Genomic DNA, 16,373 nt, shown 5'->3' with positions numbered 1-16,373 from the left:
TACCGTCCGTCTGTCTGTCACCTAGAGATGAAACGGATATCCGGTAACTATCCTGTATCCGGCCTATCCGGCGGCCTTAATACTATCCGGCCGAATACCGGATAACTACCTACTATTCGGCCGGATAGGCATCAGGCCGAATTAAAAAAAATCGGTATAAAAAAATATATTTTTAAGTAATTATTTGCTTTATTTAGTTAGTTTTAGTATCGCTTAAGAAACATAATTAGTTTTAGTTGTAAATTTTTTATCACACCATAGTAAATGAATGTAATAGAAAAAAAATAATTAATTAGTACTCATACTGCACCAAAGGCAAATTATGGTGGATAAATACTAATTTCTCTGCATGGAGAGGTAGCAAGCGGTTTCTCTTCTCTTCATAAATAAGGCCAGCTTAAGGCGCTATAGTCCTAAAAAGTAACATTTTTAAAAATCTACTTAAAATACTTCTACAAATACTACGGTTCCAATTTTTTGACATGTTTATCTTCATTTCTTTATCTAAATTATCGCTGTTTCGAAAACACGATTACGAAAAAAAATCTCGATAGATTTATTTTTTGAAAAATAGTCTTTTTTTATTTGAATTGTTTATATTATCATAAAACTATGATAGCTATAAACACAAAACTTATTTTATTCGATAGTTTATTAGTATTTATAAGTTTTCATTGTGGGATTTATCAATACGCTTTGTGAATTATTTTATATAATTTTTTTTCGTAATAAACCAAACGCGACGCCTTGGTAGCATGCTCGCTCAATCCAGCAGTACGCCCGTGACCACTGTCAAGGAAGGTACTGTGTTCGTGTCTCTCGGGCTCACATAACGTAAGATTGAGAGTGCAGAGAACGATTCTGTGATCATTTTTGAAATCCAAGATGGCCGCCGCACAAAATTATGATTTCAGCAATATGGATATCGTGTCCGAGGTTCTCGAGGGTGCAGAGAACGATTTTGGGATCATTTTTGAAATCAAAGATGGCCGCCGCACAAAATTATGATTTCAGTAATATGGATATCGTGTCCGAGGTTCTCGAGGGTGCAGAGAACGATTTTGGGATCATTTTTGAAATCCAAGATGGCCGCCGCGCATAATTATGATTTCAGTAATATGGATATCGAGTCCGAGGTTCTCTTAGATTCTGGCCATCTTAGATTCCAAAAATGATCCCAAAATCGTTCTCTGCACACTCGAGAACCTCGGACACGATATCCATATTGCTGAAATCATAATTTTGTGCGGCGGCCATCTTGGATTTCAAAAATGATCACAAAATCGTTCTCTGCACCCTCGAGAACCTCGGACACGATATCCATATTGCTGAAATCATAATTTTGTGCGGCGGCCATCTTGGATTTCAAAAATGATCACAAAATCGTTCTCTGCACCCTCGAGAACCACGGACACGATATCCATATTGCTGAAATCATAATTTTGTGCGGCGGCCATGTTGGATTTCAAAAATGATCACAAAATCGTTCTCTGCACCCTCGAGAACCTCGGATACGATACCCATATTGCTGAAATCATAATTTTGTGCGGCGGCCATCTTGGATTTCAAAAATGATCCCAGAATCGTTCTCTGCACCTTCGAGAACCTCGGATACGATACCCATAATTTTGTAATCATAATTTTGCGCGGCGGCCATCTTGGATTTCAAAACTGATCACAAAATCGTTCTCTGCACCCTCGAGAACCTCGGACACAATATCCATAATGTTGAAATCATAATTTTGCGCGTAATATAACATTTCTCTCATACTTCGATAATAAAGATTTACTTCAAAAATGCAAAAAAAATATTATCACAGTAATTCCGTACTCTAGCACAACTGTAAGTTTTAAAAAATATTACGCGGTCCTTCTGGGTCGGCGGTCGTTGACCCGCATGGCTCGGTTCGTTCTCAGCCATGCCCGACGCCAGTGTCGATGCGTATCGAATCTAACGTTCGCGCAATTTTTACCTAAAGTGTTGGGAAAACCTCGCCTTAAAAAAAAAGGTCTTTCGCTGTACACACTGCTGCAAGGTGCTGAAAGATAGATTTTGGCAAACTTTGTTAAATTTGTATTGTTTGGCATTAGCTGCCCACCAAGAATAAGGGTCACGATTGCGATCAATTCGCATTGACTTGAGATAAAAATCCAGCTCACAGGTTATCGCGTTTCTTTCTTCACGTTGAACCTGGTCAGTATTGTTTTCATTTGCTACCTCATCAAAGCAATCCCAAAACGTGTCATGAGCTTTGCGAGATACAGCTGACTCTGTCTCCTCTCCTCTCTACTCTTTTTAGCCGGTGTTGAAGATGAACTGCTACTTGAGGACTCTTCACAAGATCATATTCAAATATTCCAATAAGATCTCCCTTTTCATCAACGAAAAGAACCGAATCTAACAGAGTCTACTCGATCGTTCGCGCGCCGCCTACGCAAGTCTGTGTTTGTGTGTGCGATACACCAAACGGCTAAGTTCCGCCGATTATCCGGCGGTCGGATATTCGGCTATTCGGCCACATGGTTGGCCGAATATCCGGTATCCGGCCAAACTGCTATCCGTTTCATCTCTACTGTCACCAGGCTGTATCTCATGAACCGTGATAGTTATATAGTTGAAATATTCATAGATTATGTATTTATGTTGCTGCTGTAATGACAAATACTTAAAAAACTGAATAAAATGTTTAAAAACATTTTATTCATTAATTTAATAATTAAAATATCTATATATTTTATTCAACAAACTTCAACATTCAACTTCAAACATTTTTTGTTCGTTTTTGCTTGATATTGATGGTTGAAGTTTAGTACATAACTAAATATTCGGTGTATATACACAGAATATTTAGTTATGTACTCACTTTAAAAATAAAATAATTCAATTAAAATAAAACAAATAAGATCCAACATAACAAACAAATAACAATACAACAGACATTATTTTTTGTTTTTATAGATGATGGTACGGAACCTTTACCGGTTTTTTTTATTTGTTAGAAGTTATAGGACGTATCGAAACACCTTTAAGCTTTCTTTACCAATTGATGGTAGGGTTAACGTGAAATAGCCCTTAGTTTGACCCTATTTTATTCATAAATGATATCTTACATTATTATATGTAGTACATCTCCCCTCCCCACGGATATAATAAGGAAGCGAATCAAATGCAGCCTTAGAAGAACTTTTCAATATCTATAATATATTGTAAGTTTATTTGATTCCACGATACAGTCTCCGACTAGTGGGCGATACATTGACAATCGCAATGTAACTATACTAATAAATTCAGATAAATTCGTTTTTTCCTTCGGTTGCTCTGCGAAAACTACCGAACCGATCGGAATAAAACTTATACTATAACTTTCAGTTTCAGTGAAGGTTTTAGGTAGTAACTATATAATTTATGGTGATTACTTATTCGGAATCTACATGTTAATGTGTATATGCAAAGACATTTAAAGAGACCGACATTACTAACTATTACTAAGGGGATACGGGCGTGGCGTTTATGACGCGATTAAAATTAACCAATCACACCGCTTCCCGCCAAAAGCGGCATGATACAACTGTATAATACACGACTTAATTATATTATGATAATTTTGTAATATAAGAAGAAGCAGCAACTCTTAATGATTCGGTAAGGTTACACACAATAACATACTTTTTACGTCTTAAAATGTGACCAGCTGTGAACTAGAACTAAAAATGTGACAAGGACGGGGGAGGGGTCAAAAAATGTAACGTAATTCATGGATGTATGTACTGACCACTGCAGACGTGCAGTAAGTAGCATAATAAGCTTAGGATATTATTTCCTTTAAAGTTAAAGTTATTATACATTTTATTTTATGAAATGCTAACATAATGCCTCTATTTATTTATTTACGGTATGTGTGGATTGATGCATCTACTATACTCAATAACTCTTGTGTTTATAAGTATTAATTTACTTTTTTTTCTTTTTTTGACTTACTCATGTAAGCCTTTCATTTTGTGACATTTGAGTATTTTTGTTGCATCACTTTGCATATATTGTAATTGAAATGATTTGTAAAACAACTAAAATTTAAATCTTGACTTAAAAGAGTGGCAATGAGTTTCTTGCTACTTCTTCTCATTAGCTCAACCCTTTACGAAGTAGCGGTAAATTCAATAAGAAACGATATTTTTATATATTTTTTTGACATTCACAAGTGTCATTTCTGTGACCTACATGAATAAAGTGATTTTGAATTTGAATTTGAATATATCATTTAAATTCTTATCTAAAATTGTACGGTCCTGCACTTATTCCAACTGACCTCTTGCTTGGCTCTTTGTAAATCCCTCTGCAGTTGGGCCTGCGACTCCATAATCTTGGCCTTAAACTCGTTCGCCTGGTCCAGTTGTAACCTGACCCGCTCCAGCTCCCGCAACTTCTCCCGGTCCTCGGATCTGCGCATCCTGAGTGTCTCCAGTTTCTCCTTGAGGTCTTCGACTTCCGCCTTCAGGTTTGTTATCTAGAGATTATCATAGTGTTAATATTTTTTTTATTCACCGCAAAAATAGAAAAACAAAGAAAACGGACGCTTCCATTCTTACGCCGAGTTTAGCGCGAAATACTGACAGATATGTCAAAATATAGGGTGCAAAACTGACAGTTATGTCATAATTCATGGCGGCTGCGGCGTCTAAATTGTTTGAATTCAAATTTAAATATTTCATACTGTAACTATTCTATAATGGATATTGGACTCTCATTTTAGTTTTTGTGACATTAACTTATCATGAATAAATGACAATTCATTTATTCAATTCAATTATTAATCGACAGAGTACTCCGAAGACACCTATCCGGGCACCTACCTCTTGTTGTGCCTGCAAGTTGGCCAGTTTCTCTTCCACCGCTGCAGCGTTTGGTTGCGGTGAAGTCATACTCTGTCCTGGCGTGAACTGAGGAGTCAGGGTCTCCACAAATCCAGTCTGAAAATAACATGTATAAGCATATTTATTACATAAGCAAACTCTACGAAATTTTTTGAATGCCTGTAAAAAAATATAGAAAAACAAACACCCCGACTGTCACACTAATTTATTGTTTGATTCGAAACAATGAGGTCTACACAGGAATATAAGTCTGAAATTCAGTAGGCTTAAATGAGACATTGTTCCATAAACGATAACCGAATCAAGTGATGCAAAACTGAGCGTGTAACTTCCACCAAACATACCTCAACGAACGAAGCCCGCTTCACAGTCAGGTCTGGAGTGGAAGCTCGCTCCGTGGACGGAGACAAGAAGGAAGCCAGCGACTGTCTGCTACTCGCAAGCGAAGTCCGAGAACTGGCGGTAACACCTTTACGTGAATGCGATTTCAATGCTTTGCTTTTAACATATCTAACAAGCGTGCGATATTAACCAATGTGACAGAAAAAGCAAAGTTATGAATGACGTTCTATACACATATAAGGACATATCATACGCAGTCTGATAGCGGATCAGCAAAAGTGTGTAGGTTTCTCCTTAGTCATGTCAACTGTCACTGTCCGAATCAAACATAAACTGAATAAATGTTTTACATTGCTGCTCATTGACCAAGAATATTCTAAACAACTGGAGCAAATGTGGCAATGTATAGATTTGTGGCATGTTCCATATTTTCCATATTTGGCATTGTTTTGATACGACGTGATTTGTCTATATGCATAGATCGTCATTGAAAGTTACAGATAAATGCAACAAGGCTCTGAGACGCTTACGGTAAGACCATTCGAGTCTCGATAGCGGAATCAGCGCTGAGATTATCAAATTCGTATTCTTTAAGTTGGTGGCCACACCAAGGCGCCCATTAATTACATGAGGCATTTTTGAGAATTTTTCATGATATTTGCCAAGTATTCCACTCCCCCTTAAGTGAGAAAAGATTTAGCTGGATCCCCTCCCCCCTAGAACACTGTACGTAATTAATGGACGCCCCCTAATCGATGGGAGGAAATTATATGTACTCAAATAATGAAATATTTTACTAGAGAATGCGAAATTGTAGGCACGACCGTTGCATGAGATAGATATGCATGTATTCGCTTGGGTGATACGAATTTCGAATGATATCTTACCGAATGCGCCTACTGGGTTGAAAAAGGAGTTTTGATCAAATTGTTTATTAATTCACGGAAATAACAACAATTCTAATGGAAACCATTAAGGATTTCAGTGAACGAGTGAAATAATTTAAGCGTGAAGAGACATTACATACTTTACTTCGGGAAATCATTCAAACCTGTTGTTATTTTTTTCCATTAAGTATGTTAAATTATATCTACAGTAGCGATCAAATCTCAATTTTCAACATTTTCCTGGCAATAATATCTCTACAATTCGTGAATAAAACTATTACCTAAAAGTGCAAAATATACAATTGTGTAGTAGTACTTTTGAATCCACCGCTTATTAAGTAACTTTCATGTCATAAATTTGAAGTTTGGTACCAGAAACCACTGTACCTACCTGCCTTGTTTGATTTTAAGATAACTCTAAACGCAATGAGATTTGACAATAGCCTAATAATGAAAAAAAAAAGATATCCTAACAACACGACGAGACGTCATCAATAAAGTACCGACGTCAAACAAAGGTAACAAACGAAAGAAAAAATACTTGAGCCCCATGTGGTCTTGTCACATAACCTCACACTTTACTCAACGTGTGACGTAATTTATGGATGACCTCTGACGGGCGTTTCGACATGTTTCAATTGACGTGACATTATTCAATTTACGTCGATCATTACGTCCAAACGGTCAAAGTAATGACAGCACATGCATATCATAAAACTAGTGCATTTTCAATACCAATTTATTAATAAACATAATAGTATTCTACTGTGCAGACAAATATACAGTTATTCTATATTATACTACTGAGTACTGCGGTCGCGCAATACAAATAATATCGGCCATTGAACTTAATAATTGCATACAAGCGACGGACACACGTCATCGTGTTTAATTTGATTAGTTAACGGTGGTTTGAATCAATTTACCAACTAGCTGTAACGAATATAATGGGGTCAATGTCCGATATTCTCTGAATGTGAGCGTTAAAGTTAAAATGAAATAAATTTTCTAAAGACGATTTTCACCAAATACATAAACAATATAGAGAGAGCGATAGAGATATAGAATACGGTGTCTATTTCTCTGCATACATTTTTTTATAGTTCACGCTACTCTTTTTTACGCTGCGCTTTTATAGTACGGGGTGAAATCGTACCGTTCGAGCTTATAATGTTAATATGTACTAGCTAAATGGTAAACAATCGTAACGGTAAAAAGATGTAGCCTTTATTGTACTTTCAAAAACTGCAACTCCGTTAGAAGTGAGAGAGAGGAGTGTCTTTCCTTCAGTTCGTACATGTTGGTTTCTGTTTCAAGTCCTTTACAAATTCAAATATAGGGCAAATAGCTCGAAGGTCAGATGGTCGTTGGGGATTGGGGACAGGGGGAAGAAGCAGTGTAGACAAAACACAAGATGGACTGACGATCTGGTCAAGATCGTCGGAATAGTCTTTTCTAGTTTCTGTCAGTCCGTGTATTACTCTAAGAAAACCAACTAATGCTAAAAACATAAGTGCGAGAAAATAAAATGTGCGCTACAGGATAATGTGCTTTATTTACATGTGCGGTAGGGCGATTTTTACCTCGATATAGACAGCGTGCCGGCCTTAGATTGAGCGGGGGACGCCTTCCGTCGTACCCTTGACCGCACATCGTTAGTAAAACATTTTGTTAATTAGTAACACTTTGGCACACAGATAATAATAGTATTTAATGCTTTGTTATAGAACATACATTTGCCTGCGAAGCTATTTTTTCAAAAATCACACTGTATTAATCTTATACTAATTTTATAAATGAGAAAGCCTATTGGACCTTATAACTTATAGACATTTAATGAGGGGCGAACTCTTTAAGACACTAAGAGCTATATTTCACCGGGACACCATGGCGGTGCAACCAGTCGCGCCACTGTGGTCCATTAGCTCCCAAACTAGACACCAGAATCGCCACACCACACTGAGACGGTATCGAATTGTACCTCGAAGAGATATGCTATCTCTTACTACTGCTGTATGTAAGTAGGAAAAGAAAGTTTAAGAGAAAAAAGAAACAGTGGCGGGTTCATCCTTACTTTGCCTTAGCGTTTCATTTTTAAATCTCTATATGAATAATCTGATGAGAAATCATCCATGTTGCATGCAATAAGGTGGGAGCGTCACTGACGGCGGAGTGAGTGAGACACCATGCAGCTCTATAGTAATTAGTGGTGGCGCCACCAGAAACATTCTGTGCACGCGTCCTAGCTGGTCGCACCACCAAATGGACACGAGATGAGTAACTCTTTATAGAGCTGGATAATATAAAGCTATATAATATTAATATATTATATTTTGTTTGAAACGGCAACTGGTTGCGCCGCCATGGTGTCCCGGTGGAATATAGCCCTAAATGAGGAAGGCATATTTATATCAATCACAGTAGCGATTATTAACGATATATTGTGATTATGATCTGACCAATGAGCATTCAGTCGGACCCGCTCACCTCGGTTGTTTGATTGAATTGTTTGCATTGCAAACTTATAGGTATTCGTTTACTAGTTAATAAGGTCGATACCTGGTTTATGGTATCGATATCAATCCTTCCACATATTGGTACTTTGTGGTAAAATAGCATTAAATGAAAATACGAGTGTGATTTTCAAAATAATAGTATATAAAGAAATAAACCAAATAAACAGTCTTGACTAAGCTTTTGTCCTATTAAGGTGTGTCTCCACTACAACGGAGTTTATTAGATGAAATAAAACTATTCTTTATTTATTCATAAGCTAAACCCTGCGTGGTTCAAATTTATTGCATAAAGCTGTTCCTATGACATTGTTCACATAAAATAGGGTGTAATTTAGTAGGGTGCTATTTTTAATTTAAAACATGCAAACGAAAACATAACTGAAAATTTATTAAAATAGGAAATATTTTGCGGAAATTCATAATTATCCAAATTTTTTGAGTTATCTTGAGTGTAACTTCATAAAAACCATTACTTATTATCTCCGTGCACTGATTTTGATCAAATCAGTGTAGGCTAACAACAACATTTAGATGTTGTTGTTAGACTACGCAGACGGCATTCGTGAAAGTTTTATGAAAGCCTGTCCAATATTTCCAGTTAAAGGTGACTAAGACTTCTTTTAATTTATATTTTTATGTTCAATTACACTCCCTTTATCATCTACAATCAGTTTTAAAAAATAATATCTAATGTAAAGACAAGTCGTCTCTACAGTTTTATTAATTATGACTGAAGCAATAGATAATAGCAGTTACACCACAATACGACGAACATTTATCGTATTAAATACGAACAAAACTTACATTTTTTGTAACTAATTTATTATAAAACTAGCTGACCTGGCAAACGTTGTTTTGCCATATAAATTATATATGTAAACCTTCCTTGAGCTTCAACGAATCTATTACAAAGATTTCATTGAGATCGGTCGAATAGTTTAGGGGTTATTAGGGAACATACAAACATACATTCTCTTTTATCTAATATATAAAATTCTCGTGTCATGGTGTTAAACTTTGAACTCCTCCGAAACGGCTTGACCGATTCTCATGAAATTTTGAGTGCATATTGGGTATATATATTTATCATCCCCCTAAATGTTAAGGTGGTCCACACGATTTTTTTTTTTGACATTTATTTTTAATTATTTGAGTATGAGTCAGCATTAAAAAATACATACAACTTCAAATTTTCACCCATCTACGATCAACAGTTACTTTTGTATCGCGATTTTAATATCGGCAATACAACGTTTGCTGGGTCAGCTAGTATATAATATATTGATTTTGACTTCTTTGTGAATAAAATTAAAAACAATAATTATACGGTCATGATATTACCTAAACTGTAATAAAAAAATTCCAAAGTACATGGACTACAAATATATATTCTTGTGTTCTTTATTTCCACTCAAATCTTCAAATATTTCAATTTGTCATAAGCATAATTAAGTTTTATCCCCTAACACATAGGGTTATAGGAATAAGCCTTTTAAAGTTAAATTTGAAGCTCAATAATAATTTTATAGTGCTTCGTAATTTAATGTTTCTTACAAGAGAAATTCCTCTACCAACTGTTGGTCTTCTAGAACAAAGTGATTCTGTTCAATAGTAGAGCGGATATTATACCGGCTTTAGTAGTAAGTAGTAACTCTGTAAGACCCCTTGCATTTGTATATAAGTCTTCGAGTGTGGGTATTTAAATAAAAATAAGTTTATTTTGAAAACAACTCCGTTGCAGTGGAAGCACACCCTAATGTCTCGATTACAAAATAAACTTATAAATTCTTTTCAGATCAAAACTTTAAAAATACTGATACAGAGTCAAAAATATTTGGGTTCATATTCATTTAATTTCCTGCATTTAGTCGGCAGTTTTATGTAAGCGACTGTTAAATGTATGTACATTTTAGTGTTAATTCCATGAGAATCTTGAGTTGTAGCTGTTTTACATAATATCAGGAGTAAAATCAATGATTTTGAAGAGTGTCGCGTTATATTAGTTTGAATGTATGTGAATATACTTCGAAATTCAAAATGGTTGCCACGCAGAAGATATCACTGTAACAATACTGATATAATTTCTAGGGATCTCGGGTGGCAAATTTAGAATTTAGCTTAGGACCATATTTGAAATCTAAGTTGGCTGCCGTGCAAAATTTATCATTTGCAACAAAACTGATATCGTTTTTAGGATTCTCGGGGTGGCTAATTTACAATTTAGGCCCATATTTGAAATCTACGTCGTCCTTTTCGAAATAACCCGAATTGCAACAATCAAACCGACGACCCGTAACTCAACACATAGAAACTTTCATCACAAACGCAAGGGCAATGTAATGCTTACGTCATCTAACCAAAATTCCTTGTAAGCCTACTTTTACTGACAACATCAAATTTTTGATTCTGCATCAGCCTTATAAAAACATCGCAGTAATAATATTTCCGTGTGAGCAAAGCAAGCTAAGTGCACTATAATACGTATACTCACGTGGTTGGTCTAGATCTCTGCGCGACTGTTATACTAGCAAACAAACACACATATTCAGTATACGACTACACTAACGAAGATATTGACAATACATAAGATGGCATCAATAAAAAGATTGATCGCACTACTGAGACTTAAGATAATAACCTAAATAAACCTTTAGATGAGACTAATCAGATATAAAACGACATCAATACACATATATTATTAAGAAATGATAATATTAACACAGTTGATATTAATAAAAATGCAGACTAAATTAATGAAACATTTTATTGTGATGAGTGAAAATGAATTGAATATTGTAAAATATGAAAAGATGATATCAACGTAACAGTCGTTGATATTAATCAGATATAAGATGACATCAATAAAAATATAAAATAATGTAATGATAATATTATGATAGTTGATATTAATAAAAATACAGACGAAATTAATGAAAGATATTGTGATGAATAATAATGAATAGAATATCGTAAAAAATGAGGGCATTTTATAGTATACTTTTTTAATGTGTACGTGAGGACTTCGCTTCGAGGATAGCCCAAAAGATGAATAAGCATGTTGAAAACGAGATTCTGCCAACTGATCCGGAAAGAAGACAAGTGATATATTGGCAGATGATATTAATGAAATAGAAGATGGAATTTATGAAAATTTTGATGACATTAACGAAACAATAGACGAAATAAAATTAGTTAACAATATGGATTTAATGAATAACAAGTTGCTAGAATAATTATATTTTTTACAGTGAAATCGAGCAGAAGCTTAAATGACAATTTTGTAGCAATTTTACGCACTAAATCTAGAAAGTTTAAATAAAGACTTCACAGAAGCGTTTGAATACAAACATCAAGTACTGCATTTGTCGTTTACGTTTAATCTACCAATTGAATGAAATATTCTTTACACATTGTTGAATTGGTGATGTCTGAATGAAATATGTAATTATATTTAAAAAATTACTACTACTGCTTTTGATGAAAAGACGTAACTGAAATAATAAGACAAAAGCCTTCAAATCTTGTGGGATGAATCATCTTGCAACTATCACTGGATGGCTTGAGAATTTTGTTTGATTAGCACACAGTATCATGCATATGAATACTCCTTTTAATGATAGAACATGTTTATGTTTTTAAGTTTTTATTTGGAACAGATGCACCAATAAACTGACCGTCCCATCACGCAGAGTACGTATAGCTTGGCGTAGGTTTTATTTTGTCAGATTTACGGTTGTACATTGGGTTGAGAGCGCTAGAGGCGTTTACTCTGGAAACGCAGGTGCCAATCCGTCATCGCTTATAAATTATCAAAACTTATAAAAAAAATCATCGCTTATAAGTAAAAATAGAAATGGGTAATGAATTGCGATAAAATAGACGAATCGCCTTTCAACAAGCAGGTCAGAAAAGGCGAAAGTAAGTAATAAAAATAGAGTTAAATGGGCTCAGTTAATGTTAATATCCAATAATAACTACATGCATTATATCTTTAAGAAAATAAATTTAATCAACTCAATTGACCTAGTGACAGACAGGTCTCCATATAAATATTATAAACCTTATACAGCATTAGATGCTTTGACTTCGCATTCCAGGAGATTTGAAGGCCCGTAGAGAAACACACTCAAACACTAACCCCCTTATTCATAATGGTCCGCTAACTTTAAACAGCCGCTAAGGAGTGTTTTTTCTCATTCTGACTTAGGCCAATAGAAGAAGACAGAGTGTGAATTAGCAATGCTTTAAGTTAGCAGACTATTATGAATAAGGGGGTAAGTATTATTAATCAAACTATAAATGGTTGTCTAAGAATTTGCTTAGAACGTAGCATGTGAGAAGTTATTGATACAAGCAAATCAATTAAACCATTTCTGGAATAATTTTATAACGCAACAACATGAGAATTCAGTTATGAAGCGTTTCAGTATTTGTGTCAATTATATTTGTTGTGGCTTCATCTACAGGATCTACTTTACAGTTGATAACCTGCTCAACTCCAATATTTGCATATTAGGAAATTGATTTGAGATGCCGCTCTTTCAAATCTAAGCAATTCGCATCGTTCATAAATTTTGTTTTCAAAGCAGAATGGGACTTTTAGGCCCGATGTTAACAAGTTGAAATATACTTTAAAAAAAAGGGTATATTTTTCTGGTGTAGAACACAAAAAGCTAGCTCATTTTGCAATCTATAAAACAAAAAAACATTAAAATAAAGAAAATCTATTAAAATGTCCTTGAATTAATATTTAATCAATTAAAATAACATTAAGATCCAGTTGTTTTATTTAAATAATATTTGTTAGGTGCAAAGTTTTTGTTCAAATGACCATATTATGAATATAATATATTATTTTCTTACAGAACAGAGCAATTATTTTATTGAGTCAATAAATTGATTGGCATAAAAAATCAATACTATTGAAATCCTAGTTCCTCAATGCTAACTACACTTTGACAATGACAGTGTGACAGATCATTTCAGTTCTTCGTCATTGTCACTTCGTTTCTTGTTGTATTCGTTGAGTTACCGGCTTTTAACTACCTAACCAATAGTATTCCAAGGAAAGTTGTCTCTATCTAGCAGACTGTTTTACAGTTCATGTATGAGCTAATGATTATATATTATTCGTATCTGAGGAAATAAATTACTAAGTGTCTAATATTATAATGCAAATAAATGTCGTTACAGTAGTAGGAATGTATATGTAGATAAGTAGGTATTTTTTATCAAAAAAACCTAGCTAACATAAGTATGTGATAAATTTTTAGCAGCTAGGCATTCAATAAATCTACTACAGATCAGCTGTCAACATATAGTTTAAGACATAACCGAATTTTTATATCTTCGATTACTCAGCTCCTAGATTGACAAATCTTGCTAAATTTTCAATTACGGATTATTTAAATGTAAGCTTTCATATGGTGCTACTTTCATCTTGTTATCACCTGGGCCCTTGTATAGAAGTGTTTCAATCTCCTTTAATTTGTGTAATTAATCCCAGAAGTGAGGGTTATCAGTTAAAAAAAATTACAAATTGGTTAGTATACCTGCTCAGTCTTCGGTTAGGAGCTGTAGGCTTGACATCCTCCATAGATGCACTCATGGGTGTCTCCATTGGATTGTCATCTGCATCCAGCAGTTGAAGTTGTGTTTGACGTACAAACATTCCACAATTTTCTTCACACTGGAAATTGTGACAGTAACTATGTTATTAAAAAGGAGTTAAACATGTGTTGAACATTTATTTAAGAAAATTTTATTACAAATCTGTGTCTTTCTGTTGTTCGTTCAAAAATCTTTTGACATTGCTTATATTCAAACATGAGTAGAAGCTTGTCTAATGGATATATCATATGCATATGGAAGATATAGATTTTATAATGACAGATAGATGGCAGCTAACAAAACTTGCATTCCGTTACTTTAATTGGACGTAGTTAAGCAGAAAGGACTCAAACCACATAACTTTTTTGTTATTACATGACAGATTCGACCTTCAGTAGTATGATGGCGTACAAAACTCTATTTTGATAAAAGTGTGGTTTGAATCCATTCTGCTTAACTGCGTCCAATTGTTATAAAAAAGATAAACTCCATTTTCGACATCATTTTTGTTAGGTCACTGTCTAACAGAACATAAATTAATTCTTTGTAATAGCACCTCAAAGGTTTAATTTTATAATAATGATTTTTCTACAATGGATCCATATATCACTTTTTCCTTTGCTTGTATAAACCAATTTGAAATGCCCTATACATGGACCATGCCGGTTTCTCTCAGGAAATTGTGAACCAGTGGCGGAGTAAGCTTGTGTCCCCTATTCAGAAGATTATGGTATGGGGTATGAGGCTGAGTTGTTATATGATTTAAAAACATGGGTTGGGAGTTTATTATCCATTAGTCTCCAAATGTTAAAGCTGTTTTAAGAACCAATGTAGCTACATACCCCCTTATTCATAATAGTCTGCTAACTTAAAGCATTTCTATCTCACTCTGTCTTCTTCTATTGACCTAAGTCAGAATGAGAAAAAACACTCCTAAGCGGCTGTTTAAAGTTAGCGGACCATTATGAATAACAGGGATAATGTTTACCAAGTGTTGTTGCGATATGTTATCTTATTGTCATTCCCTATTGTATGTTTCTATTTCAAATCGGTTAAAGGCAGATACCTATATTTAATTTAATTTATTTATTATAATTAAATACATTGTTCTTCATGCCTAATGTAAATTTTCAGTGTCAGTCTCAAAAACAGAAACAAAGAGGCACCTTTACTGTATTATATTCCTCTGGATGGCTTAGTAGGAAACCCTGTGCAGAGCCAACCAGTGATTGCCGTCTGCTATGTAATTATTATTATATTTTTAGATATTAATATATATAGATATCAATATATTGATTTGAGGTTGACCAAAGCCTAATGAAACATTCACAATGTACTTAATTGCTAACAGGCTGAGTTTTTGGGTTTCCAAGCAATGATGCAAGCAAACTCTCAAGGCATCATTCATGGAGATGTTTGTAAATGTGTATACTATTTTGCAGAGCATACATACAGCATACCTCAAAATAAAAATGTCCACGAACGGTTCCATTATTCTTGCCCTTAGGTTCATCAAGGTTAATCCCGATCCACTTCCCTGAAGCAAAAGTTGGATAGCCCACATATGCCACAGTACCCTTAACATCCTTTGCCACAACTGCTACACGCTGCCCGATCTTCAAATCTTTATTCGACATTCTCGTAACTGTTGGCTTAATTTAATAGTTAACTGAAAATACAGTAAGTTTAAGACACAACTGAAACCTTTTTTTTTTTTCAATAATTTAAAACCCAAATTATTCTGTACTCAAAAAGTACCTTATAATACACCTAATTTAATGACATTTCAGTTAATACTATTTATTATCAGGTTATGTTTGACGATTCTTATTTAAGTTTTCAATTAAACATAAATATTCATTAGCGAAATTGTAGAATCGCGAAAATGCAAATAAATTGAAAAACAGCACCAAAAATCTAAATCGTATTGTAAATGTCAACTGTCTTCTGTCACCAGTCAATGTCAGATTTCTATACCTGGTAACTAAGTTTTATAACCTTTATGTAAAATCACTCACTACGAGGATTTCCGTGTTGTTCCGGATTTCCAATCAGCGGATGTCCAGGCTCCAGAGGTTTACCCGAATCAGCAATTTAGTCGAATTATAATGTTTTTTTCGTATTGTCATCTCTTGCCTCAAGAGGG

The 16,373-nt window shown here is 34.5% G+C and overlaps 1 protein-coding gene across 5 annotated transcripts in view; it reads right to left on the bottom strand.

Moving 5' to 3' along the window:
• The window catches only part of LOC126973379 (dynactin subunit 1), a 77,748-nt gene extending 61,609 nt beyond the window's left edge, over positions 1 to 16,139 (bottom strand). For 2 of the 5 annotated variants that reach the window (XM_050820618.1, XM_050820620.1), the window contains exons 1-8: positions 15,986 to 16,139; positions 15,688 to 15,896; positions 14,170 to 14,306; positions 11,109 to 11,141; positions 7,685 to 7,741; positions 5,217 to 5,328; positions 4,852 to 4,968; positions 4,308 to 4,505 (exon numbers count right to left, since the gene is read on the bottom strand). In XM_050820618.1, the coding sequence (XP_050676575.1) occupies positions 4,308 to 4,505; positions 4,852 to 4,968; positions 5,217 to 5,328; positions 7,685 to 7,741; positions 11,109 to 11,141; positions 14,170 to 14,306; positions 15,688 to 15,864 (831 nt within the window). In that variant the 5' untranslated portion in view covers positions 15,865 to 15,896; positions 15,986 to 16,139. Of the gene's footprint in view, positions 1 to 4,307; positions 4,506 to 4,851; positions 4,969 to 5,216; positions 5,342 to 7,684; positions 7,742 to 11,108; positions 11,142 to 14,169; positions 14,307 to 15,687; positions 15,897 to 15,985 lie in introns of those variants that run through there. The other 3 variants (XM_050820619.1, XM_050820621.1, XM_050820622.1) reach the window with 3 other exon arrangements.
• Between the last annotated feature and the right edge of the window lie 234 nt (positions 16,140 to 16,373).

Source organism: Leptidea sinapis, chromosome 29 (assembly GCF_905404315.1).
Source record: "Leptidea sinapis chromosome 29, ilLepSina1.1, whole genome shotgun sequence".
Lineage (NCBI taxonomy): Eukaryota > Metazoa > Arthropoda > Insecta > Lepidoptera > Pieridae > Leptidea > Leptidea sinapis.
The sequence above is the reverse complement of the archived record's forward strand: the minus strand, read 5'-3'. Positions and strand labels throughout refer to the sequence as shown.